Source organism: Squalius cephalus (genome assembly GCF_949319135.1).
Source record: "Squalius cephalus genome assembly, chromosome: 21".
NCBI classification, from domain to species: Eukaryota; Metazoa; Chordata; class Actinopteri; order Cypriniformes; family Leuciscidae; genus Squalius; species Squalius cephalus.
This window is the reverse complement of record NC_137142.1, coordinates 29650321-29669422: the sequence shown is the minus strand read 5'-3', so window position 1 is coordinate 29669422 and position 19102 is coordinate 29650321. Positions and strand designations below refer to the sequence as shown.

At 37.7% G+C, this 19102-nt stretch overlaps 2 protein-coding genes across 9 annotated transcripts in view; one reads left to right on the top strand and one right to left on the bottom strand.

Moving 5' to 3' along the window:
• Positions 1 to 967: 967 nt before the first annotated feature.
• On the top strand, positions 968 to 10520 carry macroh2a2 (macroH2A.2 histone). Of its 8 annotated transcripts, none has more exons than XM_079854501.1 (11): positions 1409 to 1595; positions 2657 to 2715; positions 3999 to 4033; positions 4146 to 4327; positions 4723 to 4829; positions 5127 to 5315; positions 5392 to 5499; positions 5933 to 6032; positions 6723 to 6812; positions 9062 to 9236; positions 9442 to 10520. In XM_079854501.1, the coding sequence occupies exons 4-11, from the start codon at positions 4156 to 4158 to the stop codon at positions 9605 to 9607; spliced, it is 1107 nt and encodes a 368-aa protein (XP_079710627.1). In that variant the 5' UTR covers positions 1409 to 1595; positions 2657 to 2715; positions 3999 to 4033; positions 4146 to 4155; the 3' UTR covers positions 9608 to 10520. The 8 variants fall into 8 exon arrangements, with proteins under 8 accessions (XP_079710630.1, XP_079710626.1, XP_079710627.1 ...); XM_079854503.1 differs by lacking the exon at positions 1409 to 1595 and adding an exon at positions 1620 to 1827; XM_079854502.1 differs by lacking the exon at positions 1409 to 1595 and adding an exon at positions 1696 to 1844.
• Positions 10521 to 12472: 1952 nt separating this feature from the next.
• The window catches only part of gbf1 (golgi brefeldin A resistant guanine nucleotide exchange factor 1), a gene marked incomplete at its 5' end in the record, with an annotated part of 79623 nt that continues 72993 nt past the window's right edge, over positions 12473 to 19102 (bottom strand). Inside the window, 7 exons of the mRNA XM_079856387.1 lie at positions 12473 to 15098; positions 15502 to 15672; positions 15758 to 15935; positions 17568 to 17681; positions 17800 to 17901; positions 18020 to 18150; positions 18341 to 18491. Coding sequence (XP_079712513.1) covers positions 14866 to 15098; positions 15502 to 15672; positions 15758 to 15935; positions 17568 to 17681; positions 17800 to 17901; positions 18020 to 18150; positions 18341 to 18491 — 1080 coding nt within the window. The 3' untranslated portion in view covers positions 12473 to 14865. The remainder of the gene's footprint in view (positions 15099 to 15501; positions 15673 to 15757; positions 15936 to 17567; positions 17682 to 17799; positions 17902 to 18019; positions 18151 to 18340; positions 18492 to 19102) is intronic.

Here is a 19102-nt window from a genome sequence, read left to right as displayed (position 1 = left end):
TTTTACATTTAACACATACAAAATACATTTCTGTGTATAGGCTAGTATGCATTTGTTCATAAGCATGTTCACACAAAATCCTGTAATTCTCTTTTAAAGCAGCACTTATGTAAAATGATTGAAAATCAATACAATAATAATCAAACACATATGTATGTAAAATAGTGGGCAAGAAAATATTCATGCTAAAATATAGTGGAATATCCTTTTTACCTAGAGCATCAGAGGTGCACTTATCTTTTAACAATTCACAAAACTCAAACAATAAAATAAATAAATGCATTACTCAAACATAACTGTAGAGTATTCTTTTGTTTATATTGCTCCTTTTCACTGGATCAAAAAAGAGTGGAGCGCTTCTTCTTAGCGAAAGGTTTGGTTAAATCAGCCAAGAGTTCGGAGTTTATATACGATAAGTAATTGTTCACCCCAAAATGAAAATGTCATCATTTACTCACCCTCATGTCATTCCAAAGACTTTCGTTTAACTTCGGAACACCAATGAAGATATTTTTAATGAAATCAGAGCGATTTCTGTATCTCCATTTACAGCTACGCAACTACCACTTTGACGCTTCAAAAAGTTCATAAAAAGATTGTATAACTAATCCATATGAATTGAATGGTATAGTCCAAAGTTTCTAAAGAGACTCGATCACTTTATATAATGATCAGATTGAATTTAGGCTTTTATTCACATGTAAACATTTTGGGTGAAAACATAAAATCATTAAATGGCAATTAAATATTAAAGTCAGTCTTGCCTTTTTAACACGCTAATTAACACGTATTTTAAATAATGCATATGCTTTAAATGTACATTCAAATACATCAAATATTTTCGTCCCCGAGCAATGCCTGTCCTTGTCAGAGAAAATATAATACAATTCCGCCCCCTTCCGGACCACAACAACCAAACAAGTATATTTTAACTCTGATCTAATACTGCCCTCTGTGGAACCAGTTTATTCTAGCACAGATTTCACAGACACTAAACGCAATTGAAACAGGCCATTATTCGTGTCTGCGGAAGGTTCGTTTCTAAAAGTGCCTATCAGATCGAGTTCATCAGGCGTCAGGAGAGAGTCTATTCATGTGAAAACGAATGAAGATCACCACTCACTCGAGTAGGGACCAGGTGAAGAGACAGATATTTTTTTTTATAGTAAGCATCAATCACCCAGACACCTGCAGCTGTCTGTGACGAATTATTTTTGCATGCTGCTCTCAACTACCTCTTAGATGAGAAATTATGGCTTGATAATGCATTATATCCACATAATGTCCCTTATTTGCCTATAAATATGCATTTTGCATGGATTGCATTGGGTGCGTTACTGTATTTGATATCTTGAATGTAATGTTTTTTTTAAATGAGAGGCAGCAGCAGTAGCCTAAAGCCTGCCTCCATCGACAGTACGGTGGTACTGGCTGCTGTAGTTTTTCGCGGTCTCTCTCCGTCTCAATTTTTTTTAAGGAACAGCAGAGAGGCTCAGCACACAAGGAAAGGGAATAGGAATACCAGGAACTCCTTATTTGCGCCTGTCAGAGGACAGATATATTTCGTACATGACGCATTTGTAGAGAACAAACAGGTAAATATTGGCACGATGTATTGTGTTGATAAGCGCGCGATGCGATGCATGCGAATGCAGCTCGAGCTCACTGTACACGACGCGCGCGCGACGATACGACATATAAAAACGAAGCTGAACGCAGCTCGCTTGCAGATGCGATGATAATAACAACGCTTCAGTCGCGTCGCGTCGAAACGCATCACTCGCTTGCGATGTAGATTGGGTGTTTAATCTACATAAATGCAACGAGGTAAAAACAAAATGGGGGTGAGTTAATGTGGGAGGAGCAGGGTTAAAAACCAAGAATATGTATTTGTGCACGACCTAATGTGGTTTGAAAACAAACATGTCCGGATTTGAATGTGCATTTGATAGAAAAACCGTGAAGCGAAGGCGAGGCCTTTGATAATACGCTTTGAATCGCGGATTCGGCGACGGCCTCGCGATCACGTACCGCATCCCGGATGAATATAATGGTGTTAACGTGCTGTTGCTAGCAGGAGGCGGGTCTTTCATTACATATATTTGTGGCGAAACTTTTCATAGCGGGGAGGAATCGCGCTCTATGTTTATAAATCTTCGCTGTTTATCTTAAAACATGCGCTGCGCCTTTAAATTGGGATGGCAGTGCGGGGTCGCTGCAGGCTGTGCCGAGAGAAGAGCCCTTGTCTGTCGACGCGGTAACGTTCACAGTCTGCCATTCACAGACCCCGGGTCACATTTTTTGAAAAAAAATAAAAAAAATAAGGTGGTGTAATTTTCGTGCTTTATGATAGATAGATACTTACCAAATACATGTGACATGAAATATTGATTAGTCTTGAAAATCTGCCTAGCAGCAAGACAAACAGCAATGGTAAAAATTGAATTATTAGTGTTATTATTATTATTATTCAGTAATCCAAGTTACAGTGTATATGGAGTAGTTAGCTGAACAATTAATAGGACTGCACAATATTGAAGAAAAATGCGATTTGCGATAGCCTAACCCATTAACTAATGGGTTAAAGTGTGTAAAATAAACTTAAATTATATTTAAAATTATCTAACCTACATACTTTTCACTTTTTTTTTGTCAGAAGAAAGCATCCCTACAACTTCTGGAAGTGAACAGCAGTGTTTTACTGTAGCATAAGTAGTAAGTGTCATTTTACATCAGTGTAAACCAGGGGGCTTAGGTTTCAGGCTGGCCTGCATTAGGTCTAACTACAGAAACTGAATAATCAAATGTAAACATAAAGCACTGTATTAATTAAATATACACTGATTCTTATTAAAGCTACAGAAGTTATTCAGTCAAGAGCAGCGAGTGATTTTCTCTGTCTTTTGTTCATGACCCCAGTTATTGCAAGCTGCTGCTATTTGCATATCGCATGTACATTTGTGATATTTCGATATATTGCACATCCCTAATAATTAACTAATGTAACGTCTTTATTTAATTTAAGCAATGTAGCCTATGTAATAAGTATTTGTATTTCTTACCTGTTCTTTGCTGTTTTTAACTCTTGGCTTGTGTCCTTTTAGCCTTTCAAGATTTTATGCTTACAATAATAATAATAAAGTGTTGCACAAAGTATACTTCATTTTTTTAACATGCATAATAAGGTACGTGTACAGATGTGAATTTCATCATCAGAATAGCACGTTTTCTAAAGCCCAAAGAGTACATTTGGGTCTACGTACAGTGCGCGTGATCATCAACATAATATGTGTTCTGTACACATGCAGTCATATTTTTCTAACTGTGCATACTCACGTTTAGCTTACAAATACACCTTGAATGTTTTTGCTCTAATTCATTTGTTCACAAGGTGGCCACACAGTCCGGGACGTTGTTTCAAAGACGAAAAACAAACAGATGAGACGAAAATAACTAACTAATATAGATGCAACATCCATAGACGTGCGCGTTTAAACAAGTACAAAGACTGGAGAGAAATAGTGCAGACACTGAACAAGAATGAAACTTTCCACTGTGCATTTGACGATAACCTGTGTTTGTGTACGCAATCAAATTAAATACACTTTGAAAGGCAATGCGTTCGGCTGTAGGCATACACCATATGTTTGCGTCAAAACTGTATACTTTGGCCTTAAATATTCATACCTGTTTTTATTCGCAAAATGTTACCAATTACCCTTTTACTAAAGTCCCACCTTAATTTCCAACTAACCTTTGAGACTTTGAATTTTCTTCGGATATCGCAATGAACAGGATATGTCACCCAGATGGAAGAAACCCAAGCTGTAAACTTTTTGACGTGTGTTTGTATTAGCTTTATTCTTGTTCTAGTTTAGTCATTAACATGGATAAGAGAGTGTCTGTGATCATTATCTGTTGAAGCAGATGGAGACTGTTGAGTTCAGTCACATTCAGGATGTTAACGAATGAATCATTTTGTCTTGATTTATCTGTAGGTACTCCATCCAGTGGCACTGTGAGTCAAGAGGAGGTGGGTCTGCTCTGTCACTCACATGATTGATGTTTTGATTACATGTTGCTGAATGAATTGTTTACTTGATCAAAAATGATTATTGAAGCAATGTTTTCATTTTTCACCACAGCAAAGGCAGGATGTCAGCCAGAGGAGGAAAGAAAAAGATCACCAAGCTGTCTCGGTCTGCCCGAGCAGGAGTCATTTTTCCCGTCGGGAGGATGATGCGTTACTTGCGCACAGGAACCCATAAGTATCGCATTGGCATGGGCGCCCCCGTCTACATGGCAGCTGTCATTGAGTACTTAGCAGGTGGGAATCAAGAAAGCAAGCAGATGCTTTTCTTTCCACCAAAAATTTGTATTCTATTTTCATTATGAATAATTTAATGACACTGGTCGTCAAAATATTGAAATATGTTTGAATAATGTTTTTAAAAAGTCTTTATTAAGAACCATAAGGGACTTCTTTATTTTTCATGTATAAAGAAATCTCTTATGTTCACCAAGGCTGTAACTGTTTTCTATTGTAATGTATTTTAAAATGTAATGTTATTCCTGTGATGGTAAAGCTGAATTTTTAGCATCATTCCTCCAGTCTTCAGTGTCACATGATCTTTCAGAAATCATTCTAACATGCTGATTTGCTGCTTAATTATTGGTGCTCAATTATTAAAAATGGTTCTTATTGCTCTGATGTTTTTGTAGCTGAGATTTTGGAGTTGGCTGGAAATGCAGCAAGAGACAACAAGAAGGGGAGAATCACTCCACGACACATCAAGCTGGCAGTGGCCAATGACGAAGAACTCAACCAGGTAATGAGTTACATGTTAAAATAGACTGAGGGTAGTTAGGGTTAATATTTAGCACAGTCTTGTCCAAAAACAACTCACAGTACACTGTTTTGCTGTAGTCTACCATGGAGGTAGAGCATTAATTTAAAAGCAATGAATTTGCCACCTTTGTTTCAATAGCCCACTTCTATCCTATGTTGGCTAATTAACCGTATACAGCGAAGCAAAATGTTTAAGAGCAGAATTTTTACTTTTGTTCTAATATTTCTAATAATAATAATAATAACAATGCCATTGTTTTGATGTATTATTGAATAGTTGCTCAGAGGGGTGACTATATCAAATGGTGGAGTTCTGCCTCGCATCCATCCTGAGCTGCTCTCCAAGAAGAGAGGCGGCAAGGTGAAGGTGGAGACTCAGGTGACCGTTCCGGAGAAGAGGGCGAACAGGAAACCCATCAAGAAACCCAGCAAAAAGAGCAAAGGAAAACCAGGCCGCAAACCCAAAGTAAGTGCAGGACTTGCATACGTTGCTCTGGTACCATGTTTGACTCTGAGAATACAACAAATGTTTCTTTTTGCAGAAAAGCACAGAGAATGACAAAGAAGCAGATGCCAACACAACAGTGGAAGACGGACCAGGAGAGGGATTTACTATTCTCTCTGCGAAAAGCTTGTTCCTTGGGCAAAAGGTGAAAATAGCTTTGCGTATCACACATTATCAAGAAGGTCATTTTAAGTTGTTTTAACACTTATAGAGCACATTATAAAATTTGTATACCTTTGAATGCAAGGTACATTTAGGAATATAACTACATATAATTAGCTTATATAACTTAATTTTTCATGGCCAATATAAAGATATTATATGTGATGTCATGCTATCTAAAGATAGTAAATATTTACAAAAAATTATTAAAAAATTAATCATTTCAAAATCACTTAAATCGAACAAACTCCACCACCAATCTTAACGGCCAAAGAAAAGGCACCTTGATTTTTGATTAATTTTATATTGGCAGTAAAATCATGCATTGTGAATACATTTCTGCTGAAATTGATGGTAGCAAAGCTAGTACCCTGGCGATTTATGGCATAAGGAGTTAACTCTGGTTTTTTTATCAGCTGTCCCTTACAGAGAGTGAAATCAGCAAAATCGGAACGATCAAAGTGGAGGGAATCATCAATCCCACAAACGCAGAGATTGATCTGAAAGAGGGAATCGGTCAGTACACTACAAGATTATTAATATTAGCTATGTTTCCATTCAAAGTTGCAAAATTAACCATTTCCAATCCCATGTGTTTAAGAGAACAAAATCATCACTTCCTGGGAAATTGGCTCAAAATATCTGTAATAAAAATGGAAGTTGCTGCAATTGGCTCTATTTTCCTACATCATAAATGACTTGCGTCTCAGAGCGTGCTGACGAAATGCAGTGAACGTCGTAATGTGATCTTGCCTGATGTTTGGGAATGCAATCATGTGAGATGCGTCTTGGAGGGAATTAAATCAAATCATTGTGATGACAGACTTTGGCTCAGGCATTTCAGAATGATCAAACCAACATTTGAGATGCTGTGTGATGCGATTGGTCCGCTGGTTAGTCCAGTTATCCAATCACATCCTCTATTGAGGCAAAGTCACGTGAGCTTTTTTGTTGCGCATCAAGGGATTTATTCAGTAAATGTGTTTCCATTGTAGTTTATGTGCATATGTTTTTAGTGGATAAAAGTGCATACGTTTTTTTTGTTTATCTTGGCGTTTCCGTTCAGCGTTTTTTAATGCGATATCCTAAAATGTGCATAAAAATGAGTGGATGGAAGCAGAGCTATTGTTGTTAGCTAATACAAAATTATCAAAGAGACCTATTTTTGAAATGTGTCAAAAGATATAAAGTTTTCCTTTGATACAGGTAACGCTCTGGAGAAAGCAGGAGGAAAAGATTTCTTAGAGACCGTCAAGGAGCTGAGAAAAAGCCAGGGACCTTTGGAGGTTGCATCAGGTTAAACACACACACACACACACACAGCTTGACACAAGCAGACTGAAAGCAGACTCAAATTAGTGTGTGCTCTAGAAATGTTCAAAGGGGCAGGAAATGACCTTGTTAAATATTTTAATACAGAAAAAAGTACAGCTGTCATGGAAAACCTGGAAATATCAGGAATAATACAATGATCATTTACAGGCCTGGAAAAGTTATGGAAATTAGCAGAATCTAAAAAAGTCAGTACTGAATGAGCAGTTCTGTAGTACTGAAATATTGAATAGGCTTGTTAGTGCTTGTGTAAAGTAAAACTTGTTAACGAGTCAACGTGCAACATTGGATTGTGTGTTGGGGGTCTTTTTGAAGTACTAGCCTAAGTATCATACAAAGATGAAAAAATCAGCCCAAACTGTTTTTGGTCAAAGAGTGTTTAAAGGGACACTTCACCCATGGGAACATTGATCTTTATTGAAAGTGGGTCATATATGTAGTCGAAATGTAAAATAAATTTTGAATTTGGTGCCTTCTTGACCGAGGAAAGAAAGAAAGAAACTTCAGGACGCATTTGTATGAAAGACAACAACTCCCACAATGCACCACATTGCACAGCTGCGCAAGCCACTCCCACTAATCCAGAACAGCATGAATCACTCTTCCGTCTATAAGGCTAGCTACCACCGGACCGGAGCTTGAAATTCATTTCACACAAAATATCTAACGTTAGTTAGTTGGCGAACTCAATAGTGAATTACTCCTCATTTGTATTTCTTTCGAAGTGGTGAATTATTGCATGCATGGTAACGTTACCTGGATGTTCAGTCAGATGCGGTGCGAAACTAGGATGGTTCACAACACAAACACCCGTGTCCTCGTCTGATTCACAACACAAACGCCCGTGTCCTCGTCTGATTCACAACACAAACGCCCGTGTCCTCGTCTGATTCACAACACACACGTCCGTGTCCTCGTCTGATTCACAACACAAACGTCCGTGTGCTCGTCTGATTCACAACACAAACGCCCGTGTGCTCGTCTGATTCAGAGATTTCGTGCATGAGAAATTGTCATTGTTGAAATTCTTTGCCGCAGACGGACTCTATCTCTGTGTTCATAGCGGTTCGTAGTGAGATCACCGGCGCCACCAGTCCGCCCTAACTCGAGCCGGTCCGGGCTCCTCGTCCGCGGCAGGCAGGTCTTCTGCCTCGGCTGCTCTTCGCTATAATGCGGCTTGATAGCCACAAACACCTGATTCGAGCATCAGACTTCCGAAATCCTCTTCTTCTACATCATATTGAGTAACGTTACCCTCCGCTATTGTCATAACTTTACATCTGTCTCCACAGCGCCTGTTAGCTTAGCTTCAAACAAGATGGAGGATATTGCTTTCAGTTTCAGAGAGTAAAGTCCCACCCACTGATCTGTGATAGGCCTGTAGCGTGAGCATGAGCGCCCCCTGGAATAATGAGGAGCTAGTGTTTGTAGTCTCTACACTTTTCAATGAAATGTGACTTCCTGCTTATTATGACGCAAAATGACGATTTTTACGTCAGAATAAGCAGGAAGTAAAACACTTAAATCCTTATTTCTCCCATCTCAGGGAAAAATAAAGGAAAAATCCACGATCATTATAATATATGACTGGGTTTCTAACAATACAAAGCTTAATGCAAATGGGTGAAGTGTCCCTTTAAAGGAGTCATGAACTGGCTTTTTCATTTTTTTTATATTGTTGTCTGAGGTCAACTTATGACGTTCACTTGGTTTTTACATTCAAAAACATCAAAATTAATAAGTAATAGGCTATTTTCTACCCTGGTTTTTATGGGCGTGCCACATTGAAGACTTGGAAGTAAACGCCCACTGCTATGATTGGATAACAGTTTTGCATAATATGATGAGTTTCATGTAATGCGTGAATGGGTGGGCGGGGCTAAAGAGGCCATGTTGAGGCGGTGTTTGATACCCTTTGACGTCATAGATCCCCACTTTGAAAAACCTGTAGTTCGCTGTGCCTGGTGTCAATAAAAGCTTTTATTGGACTAACAAGGAAGTTTTCAGTTCTGAAACTTACAGGATATTCGTATAGTATGATGACCTCGCTCATATATGTGAAAAGAAAATTTGATTTCTCAGTTCATCACCCCTTTAAAAGTAAAATTAGAAAGAGAAGAAATCCACTGCAAGTTATTAAAGTAATAAAAAAAAAAAAACATTTCTGTGTTGTTGTTGTGACTGGAGTATTTCTTATTCCTTCTGCTTTGCAGTGGCTGTGAGTCAAGCCAATGGGATGGCAGCACGTTTCATCATCCATTGTCACGTCCCTCAGTGGGGTTCAGAGAAGTGCGAAGATCAGCTCGAGAAAACGGTCAAGAACTGTTTGTCTGCTGCCGAGGAGAAAAAGCTCAAATCGGTGGCCTTCCCTTCACTACCCGCTGGACGGTGAGCATCAGAATCACGGGGCTTAAAATGACCTAAACTTCACTTTTCAAAATCAATCGCGTCTACAAGCCATTGAAGATAGTTGCGACTGCGAGTACGCACAGGCTTACAGATCAGTAGTTAACCGAGTTTCGATGCGGTTATGACCAGAAATAGTTCCCAGAAAATTTAAATCATCTCACTTTTTTAATTTTTGTTCCCGCAGAAATGGTTTCCCAAAGCAGACAGCAGCCCAGCTAATACTGAAGGCCATTTCAAACCATTTTGTCTCAGCAACCACTTCCTCTCTGAAGAACATTTACTTTGTTCTGTTTGACAGCGAGAGCATTGGGATATACCTGCAGGAGATGGCCAAGATGGACACCAAGTGATGTTCGGTCGTGGGTTTGATTTCTTTGAAAGTGTAACAGCCTCGATGCAGCTCTGTTTTAGCTTTGCTTTGACTGGTTTTGTCGGCCTCGACATTGAGGGAAGGTAAAATGAGTTGAACATGAGCTTTAGCAGAGAGTGCATCCAGGCTAGTAAGAGCGTTCTAAGTGGAGTGTAGTGCAGCTTGGTGAAAGATGTTGTAGGTATATGTTTTTGACAGCAGATTATTTGAAGGTGTTTAAACAAGGATATTTGTGAGTGATGTACTGTACACATTTATGTTTCACTGTTCTCCTTTTAAAGAAAATACATTCATTTAGACTAGATCAACTTAATCTTCATTGTTTGCCATTTTTATCCTTAGACTGAACTTGTTTTTACATTCCATGTTCAGAGTTGAACTTTTGAGCGTTGTTTTTGGCTAGATATCAAGTGTGGTTTCTGACAGTTTTGGTTTATCAAAAAAAAAAAGTGTTTCTTGTTCAGCTTTGAAATAAAAAAAATGTTTTACACCACAGGATGAGCTTCAATTTATATACAACTAAATGCAATAGTTTGCTCAAAACATTTACTCGGACACAACAAGTGTTGGGGGTAGTAACACATTACAAGTTACGTAATCAGATTACTTAGTTTTTTCCAAAGTAACTTGTAAAGTAACGCATTACTTTTAAATTTACAACAAAATATCTAAGTTACTTTTCCCAAAAATAATCCCGTTACCTTGTTTTTCCATTTAATGACTGACAGCTCTCCTGTCCCCATGTTGAGAGACATCGTAAGTGCAGAAGTATTGTGTGCACTGTGTAAACATGATTGTTACTGTATTTCTAGACTAAATGTAAGCATTTACTCATCTCACAGAAACAGATTCAGCATTCTTCAAAATGAATAAAAACAGTGAAATACAAACTTAGAATATGATGCAAACCTGCAATAATTAAATATGTTGAATAATACAAATATACTTTATGTATTTAAACTCACTTCAGTTCAACCTGATGCTTATTCATTGCACTTTTGGTGTGAAAGGGCCTTAAAAAAAAAAAAGGTAAGGAAAAGTAACTCAAAAGTAATGCAACACATTACTTTCCATTAAAGGTAACTAAGTTACACAATTAGTTACTTTTTGAGGAAGTAATGCAATATCGTAACACATTATTTTCAAAAGTAACTTTCCCCAACACTGATCACAACCTTCCAAATCCAAACACAAAAGATATAAACAGAACATCCAAGCAGCAGTTTTGCACAGAATTAATATGGATGGTGATTTATACAATCAAAATCATAGGAATAGAATGAAGCAAATTATGAATTGCTGGGGAAAAAAAAAACCTCCCTTTACTGGAACTCTCAAATCTCATTTTCTCTAATGTCTCTCATAAGATCAGATGCACCAGGTGTGACAGTCAACGCCAAACACAATTAGCCTAGTTCTCGCAAATCATGTAACATGGACTACTTTTGGGGAAAAAAAAATCTTTTTCTTGCTTTTTTCTTTATAAGAGTTTAAACGTAAATCAACATCCACTTTTATCGAATGGGAAATATTCTGACAAATATAATTTTTTTTATTTCATGGACGCTGTAACATAAGGTTAAATAAATAATTGGCACACAATGTAATTCCAAACAGTTTTGTAGACTTAAATTGATAAAACAAAAGATATTTTTATGTTCCATAAACAACATAGATAATGACAGAATGTTCATTAATTTTGGGTGAACTATCTAAAGTGTAACTTAGCCAATTTTCAGCTCGCTTTGTATTGTTGTCTGTATGACTTTTGACAGCTCCAGGATTTCGTGAAAACCTCAGAAATGTACACACGGACAGTGGGGTCGACAGAGGGTTATTAACAGAACAGTTTTTGTAAGGGTAGGTTTAACACTGAAAATAGTTTTATGTCTAGCATTATGAAAAAAAATTAACAGTATAGCAAGCAACAGCTTTTTCTTACCTGTACGCGACGCCGTTAGCTTCGGTGGATTGGGTGGAAGAACGCCAGTTTTCCCCTCCTTTTGGCCTAAAACTGGATGTTTGTTGTCATCCAGTTTGAAATGTTGACTACAAATTCAGATTTTTCCATTGCAGTGTTCTCTGGGTGGAAAACGAATAATTCACTCCTGCTAAACGTTTACTCTTTGTTTCTTGCAGCCTGGATTGGAACAATACAAATTGACACCACTGTATTACTAAAAGTTTGCTAAAAAGTATTTCTTACTAAAGAAACGCGGACTACTTGTGACGCACTTCCGTTTTGAAATAGAACAACTAATTTATTTCCGGTTATGTATATTTTCACTGTTACCTAGTTGACTAAACGCAACCTAAAATGGGTGTCTGCAAGAATTTTTGAGACAGAATTTTTTCTGACATTTTCAGAGACAGGATAAGAGATATTCTGATGATTAGGCTGGAAAAGAATTTTCCAAACTCAACTGAACATTAAGTTTTAAGCAGCTGCTGGTAAACGCAAATATACATAGCCTATCTGATGAATACGAACCTTTATTTATTTGCATTAAATATCATTTTACTGTATGTAATTCACATGTTTATGCCCAAAATTCTTAATTAATATTCAAAGTAGTTTACTGTCATTCTGCTGTATGCTGTGTGTGTGGGTTACGGTTTAAGAGTAATTAAATATTTAACATCGTCAAATTTATTTAAGGCATGTACTGTGCATTTATTTTATTCAAATATTTTAAAAGACTGGACTAAGAGCACCAGCACACAAACAATTCGTTTTATCAGTCAAATTCATTTATAAATGTAGCCTATACTCAACAGATATGAAATATGATCAGTAAGGGAAAACATAGATAAGACGACGACGAGCACTGGACTGCTGCAGCTTATGGGGAAATATATTGATTTATTATTCAGAATGCACAGCTGGAAAGAAAATATATTTATATGAACATTTAGGCAAGTTCAAGATAATTCATGTTAATGCAGAGAACATGATTCATTGCTTTAATCAGTTCACAGTCATACAATGTAATAATCTGCGTTCTCATGTTTGCAGGTGCGCTGAACGCTGTTACTAGAAACTCCAGAGTTGTAATAAGTTGAAAGCAGAAGCAGTTGTGCAAGTAGTCCAGTTGACCCTGGCAAAGACCTTATATTTGATTCTGATAAGTGTATTCATTGCAGATTGGTGGAAGTGGCCTTTGACGCAACATGCCCAGTGCATTATGGGTTGAAGTTTCCCCACCTATTTGGAAAAGGGAAGACGATAGCTTTTTTTATCTTCTCTGCTTTCTCTCTAGTCAGGTACAGTATCAGCGATTTCAAAAAATATTTCACCTTTCTACTATAGGCAGCCAAGTTTTATTGAAAGTGTCACTAAGTAAATGACTGGGTCTCAGCTTGTTAAAAGACTTAAATTAAAAGAAAGCAATGAAATAAAATTGACATGTAAGAGGAACACAGTAACGCATGATTAGGATATTTACCATATATTTATTACATTGTAAAAAGTACATTAACTTTTATTCATATATACAGATTATTTTCATTGAGTTACCTGTTGACTACAGAATTAGTTCCTGATGTATCTAAGAATGCAGTACAACAAGTGCACATACAAAAGAAAAGAAAATGTCCATCTGTCCACAGCCACCTCTTAGGTTTGTGTTGGTTTCATTGATCTTCTGTCACTGAAGTACAGCAGTGACAATCTACATTAAATTACAGTACAATTCCTTAAAGCACCTACAGTTTCTGTACTGATCCAAACATACATGCTGAGAGGAGAAACCACGAGTCTCAGGTCATACAATGATCTCTAGATGAACTTGAGCTGTTCTCGGGAGCTCTTGGCTGATGCAAGCGCAGGTGCGGGTCTGAGAACATATTATATTTTTATATTAGTGAATTTAACAGCTCTCTTCTGGCATCAACTTTTTATGAAGCATTCATTAATTCATACAAAACTAAAAGTGGTTGCTAAACTTCCAGAGTCGAGATCACCACAATAAAGGGATATGGTTGATAGAAAGAACAGCAGAAACGTGTATTTGAAAGAACTGATCAATATCATCATGATCATGGCCAGGAGAAATTCTCGAAAGGGAAACTTTTAAAGAGCAGAAGTGCCACAGCGATACAGCATAAACCTGAGCAACAAAACTCTCTCTTTAAGACGACGTGCGAATAAAATATACCCATCCAAATAAAATAAAACCTGACATTCAGAGTTCACCTGGTTCATTTAGTTGAAAACATTAGTGACGTGTCTGGAATGTTGTAGAGGTGCACGATAATGAATTATGTGGCGTCTAGTGGGAACAAGCCATATTTTATTGTTATCAACCAAAATAACTTTAGTAGACTTAAAGGGACAGTTCATCCAAAAATGAACATTGTGTCATCATTTACTCACCCTCATGTCAAATCAAATCTGTATGACTTACTTTACTCTGTGGAACAAAAAATATATTTTGAAAAATACAATGGTCCATACAATGGAAAGTCAACATTCTTTTGTGTTCTACAGAAGAAAGAAAGTCATACAGGTTTGGAACGTCACCAGGGTGAGTAAATTATGACAGAATGTTCACTTTTGGGTGAATTAACCCTTTAATTTCCCCACTAAGGAACCATGTATGGCAAAAAATAAGTGGCTACTTCTCTGTGACCGTGTTCTCAGGACCAATTTACGGCAAAGCAATGGAATTAAAGTGTAAAAGCCACAATAAGAAACAATATGAATTGTCAAAATAAATTAAGTTTTCTTCATCATACTGTACAGGTTCAATTAGCTTGAGCAGTGTAGTTATTATGGTATCATTAGCTGGACCCAGTGTGCGATACCTCTACCAATCAGCCATTCTGTCATCACGAGTAACAACTGAGCACTAGTACATTAAAAACAGGTGCAGCTAACCTACCAGGCCCCCCTGACTGAAATAAATGTAGTCTCATCAATAATGAACTGTCCTCCATGGTGACACCTTCCTGCTTTGAATAAATATGATCATCTATGTAACATCTCTTACTGAAGGACATTCGAGTCCGAGCAGTTTGGGAGTTGCTTTGATGTTTGAAACGAAGAGAGGCAACCATGCATGTCAATGTCCTCTCATGCGCTCTTATTCCAGGTCCTGCTGTTACACAGTCGAATAGTGTGGGCTACAGATGAGGAGAGTGTTTGCCTGCAGGAGAACAGTGAAATCAGACGCTTCTTCCACTGTGTTCCTCCTTCAAACGCCGCGGCACTCTGTCGGCTTCCGTTTGACGGGCGGGTCAGTCAGCGGAGGGGCGGGGGAGCAGGGGCACAGGTGAGGTAGCCTCTATGAGAGCCGGGTTCAGAATGATTGGCAGGGACATCGGGGGAACGCCCACTTGCAGCGGAGAGGCGAGGGGCTGCAGGATGAGTGGAGACTGGCCGAGAGGGGGCGGGGACACTGGAGGACTCATCTTTGTTGGAGTGGGCATCGGAGGTGTTGAGGGAGGAACTGGAGATGATCTATCTGTTCCTGCACACAGAAAAAGGAAGTTGTGCTTTGAAAATTATCCACATTTTGATCAAGATTAAAAAATGAATGCTTTTATTCAGCAAAGATGCATTAATTTTCATTAAATCAATATTAACAGTAAAGACATTTATAAAGAAACTTTATAAATAAAAGATTTATATTTCAAATAAATACTGATCTTTTGAACTTTCTATTCATTAAAGTATCATAAATGCATTAGAGTTTCCACACACACAGGTAGTTTTTTTTTTTTAAATCTTTTTGGAAAGATGTCTCTTCTGCTCACCAAGGCTGCAGTTATTCGGTCAAAAAAAATACAGTAAAAACAGTAATATTGTAAATAAATAAAATATCACAATTCAAAATAACTTTTCTACTTCAGCATATAACCAATAACGCTTACGATCACCGTTGGCACTAGCTGTCTGCATATCCCGAGGCGACGAGGGTCTGCTGGGAATATTTGGCTCTGCAGGGGCAACTGGCACTGGTGAGGGGACTGGCACAGGGGGAGAGGCTGGAGTAACAGCAACAGGCTGTGGGACGGCCTCCACAGGAACATTACACACTGGTTCTGTACAAAAACCAAAAGGTATCAGTTAACGTGTTATGTGGTTGAACTCAGTTAAGTAGTAAATGGATATTTGAGTGATCATTGCCTGGGATGACAGCCTGTTTGAAGAGCTCCTCCTTTAGCCGGGGCAGGAAACAGTCAATTCTTTCCCAGGTTATTTCCCACAGGTCAGAGTAGCCTGTACGAGAGTCTGCACTGTGAAAGATCCCTGCTGTGTCCATCACCAACAGCATGTTCTTCAGAGACTCAGGGATCGCCTCCAGCTGTGCAACAAAAGTCAGACACACTCATCAGCGTTCAGGATTTAAGAACTTTTCTGCTGTAAATCTTGTACACCTGCACTAGGGGTGGGCGATATAGCAAAAATAACATGCCACATTTGTTTCAGGCAGGATCACAATCCACGATCATATCTCAATTATTTTTCATTTTGGTTTTTAAGATTATTTTGCAAGTTACTGAGCAGTACAGCCAAACTAATTTCCTTACTTTAGTTTAAATATATAGCCGTACAAGATAACAAAACATAAGGTAATGAAGGTATGAATTACTAACAATAGGACAAATACAATATAAGATACAAATTAAATAAACTGCTTTAATTTTTTTCTGTATTTTCTATTTAACTGTAGCATTCAATCAAAAAATTGCAAAATCAAATGTAAAAAATAAAACACTGCATAGTCTTCACTGTATGAATTAAATATACATTGATTCTTATTAAAGCTACAAAAGTTCTTCAGTGAAGAACAGTGATTGATTTTCTCTTGTTCTTGTGTTGTTTGTTTAACATTAAACGTGCTGTAAGCAATCTCTGAAAAAAGCTGTTGAAAGTGGAATGGACCAGGAACCACAACACACTTGTAGCCAATCGGCAGTAGGGGGTATACACTCATGATGGGGGAGGAGAGGGAGAGAGCAAGAGGGAGATTTGAAAAAAGACTGTAGAAAGAGAGATGGCTGAGAGACATTACAACAGAAGGATTATGATTTTGCTGTTTCACAGAATCAAGATATGCTGTTGTTGAATGTTAGCTATAGTAACAGGACAGTTGAGCGTCATTGTCTGGAGCTGCTTTTATATACTCTTGTGTACAGTGTTCTATTTTGTTTATCCTTGTTTTTTGTGCGGCATCTTCGCTTTATTTTTTTGCGAAGCATTATATTGCTTTGCTTCAGCTATGATAGAGACATCCACTCTTGCATTGCGTGTTTTATGCATTTTGAAGGTGGAGCAATGAAAGGAGGAGTGTTTTTGTCTGGGTTGATTTCAAATATCAACAGTGTTTCTCAGAAATCGCTTACTGCACCTTTAGGACACAGACAGCAGCAGGAATATTAGGCTGCTGTAACTTTAAGACAATGCGCATATCCAATATATTGATACATATTTTTACTTCGTTAAAACAACCGATTGTGTTTCTGAACCTTGTGTGTATTTGACAGTTTAAGCACAGTAAGATATGAAAGAGATCTTAGTTTAGTACTCACACACTGGCTTTCTGTGCATGCTTTGGTTATGTGCACTCAGAAAAATCAGAACAGAACAGCATGCGTGTAAAATCGTTTGAACTGCCAAGGCTTTAAAATGCATGCAAATAAACTTCCGTGATGACAATGAAATGCAATGTCACATGAGCGTAACCACAATAGAGATACAAAAAACAGCCTTTGAACTGCATATGATAAAATGCATACTGGTGGCACGATATTACCCATCTCTCTGCAAAGGCAGATTGTGGAGACATTTTAATCATTCATCATCAATATCAGACACCCTTAACCTGAACAAGGAATCATTCACACATAAACGGACATTATTTATAAAAAAATCCCATGTAATGCATTTCTTTCAAGTCAGTACGGGTGATTCTTATGCTCATCTGAGATCTCACCAGAAGGTCGCTGGAGCCAGCATGCATGTACTTGTCCATGAAGTCTAGAATGGTGAGCCAGAGGGCAGCAAAAGTGGGCAGAGAGAGCAGAGGAGAGAGATGCTGCAGGAACACCTGAGGAGACCAAAAACACTTATCAAAATCACTTCAACAAATGAAAATTAGCATAATCGCCTTTCAATTCATTCAGGTTTAAGTTAGGATTAGTGAGCGAAGAAATCCTAGGCCAGACCTTAGAAAGCAGTGTACAGGCCCTCATCCTGGTCTCTTCCATGCCGCCCACATCAGCTGGACTGATGTTGTCTAGGAGTTTTGTCAGCAGAGGAAACAGGACCTGAATAAAGACAGACATCACCATCTTTTCTCAGTTCTTTTTATTGGAGGAATTGTTTTCCAAAAATGAAAATGCATGTTAAACTCCTCAACTACAGATACAAACAGAGCTAGTTCACCTTGTTGAAGCAAGACTCCCACTCCACCGCGTCCAGAGTTTGTAGATCGTGTACAAGAAGTGCTCTCTGTAGGTAGGTGAGAGCTTGCATGCGGACTTGTCTCCGTGCATCACAGCACAACCAAGCCATTCCTACAAGGCCAAAATGCATACGTTATAGCACATCTCTGAACATCCAGTTTCTTTTATACATTCAATAATATTACATCAAATATTACAAGTGAGAGGTTTAACTTATTTTACAACAAAACCGAAATATTGTAAGCATATGAATTTTGATTGACACTGAGGCTTGCAAATATGCTGTTGACTAGTCTCTGACCTTGAAGGAGTGGACACCAGCAGCTGGACCACAGTGTTTGAGAGTCCGCCTCGATCTTTCTGCCAGCATCCTCTAGATGGCGCTGTTCCTCTGCCCAAGAGCTGTAGATGCCGGCTGCTCGTGTGTGCAGTGTATGCATCAGGTCTAACAACTATATGGACAAACAGGTTGTTTTAATAATCACTAAACACTCAGGGAATGTCTGGTCTATTAAATGAATATTTGCTTTCTTTACAGACTCACATTCATCTTATTAATGGGGACAAAAGAAATGATTGTTATACAGACGTGTGGCAGGTAAACACGTGGAAAGAAAATGACAACATGATTTTGTTTTTGATGTGCACCATTCAGGTTATGAAGATGGGGAAAGCATGCTGCCCTGGGTAAATATCACAAATAAATGTCTGGGTCATATTTCCATGCAAATATGAAGACAAAAAACAATCTACATTTTGTTTTAAATAAATATATAAATAAATAAGACTTTTTAAATTGATAATTAAGAGCCTGTTACTATTTTGTTACTGCATTTTACAAACGTACTTTATAGATTTAAAAAATTAATAATAATAATAATAATAATAATAATAATAATATAAAATAGGCTTGAGTTTCTTTAAGCAAAATATGGAAATATATAATAAATAAAATGCAGTAACAGTAAAAGTACAGTGTATATACTTAATTATTTTTATTTTTTTTACTTGAATACTTTAAGTTTTATTTGAAACTACAGTTCATAATTTTGTCTTTTTTGTA

What these genes read in the sequence shown, in the direction of transcription:
- macroh2a2 (XM_079854504.1), top strand. Translation starts at nt 4,156, where the DNA reads ATGTCAGCCAGAGGAGGAAAGAAAAAGATCACCAAGCTGTCTCGGTCT. An exon ending in ATGACGAAGAACTCAACCAG is followed by an intron (nt 4,830 to 5,126) that starts GTAATGAGTTAC and finishes ATTATTGAATAG; the next exon opens with TTGCTCAGAGGGGTGACTAT. An exon ending in GCTTGTTCCTTGGGCAAAAG is followed by an intron (nt 5,500 to 5,932) that starts GTGAAAATAGCT and finishes TTTTTTTATCAG; the next exon opens with CTGTCCCTTACAGAGAGTGA.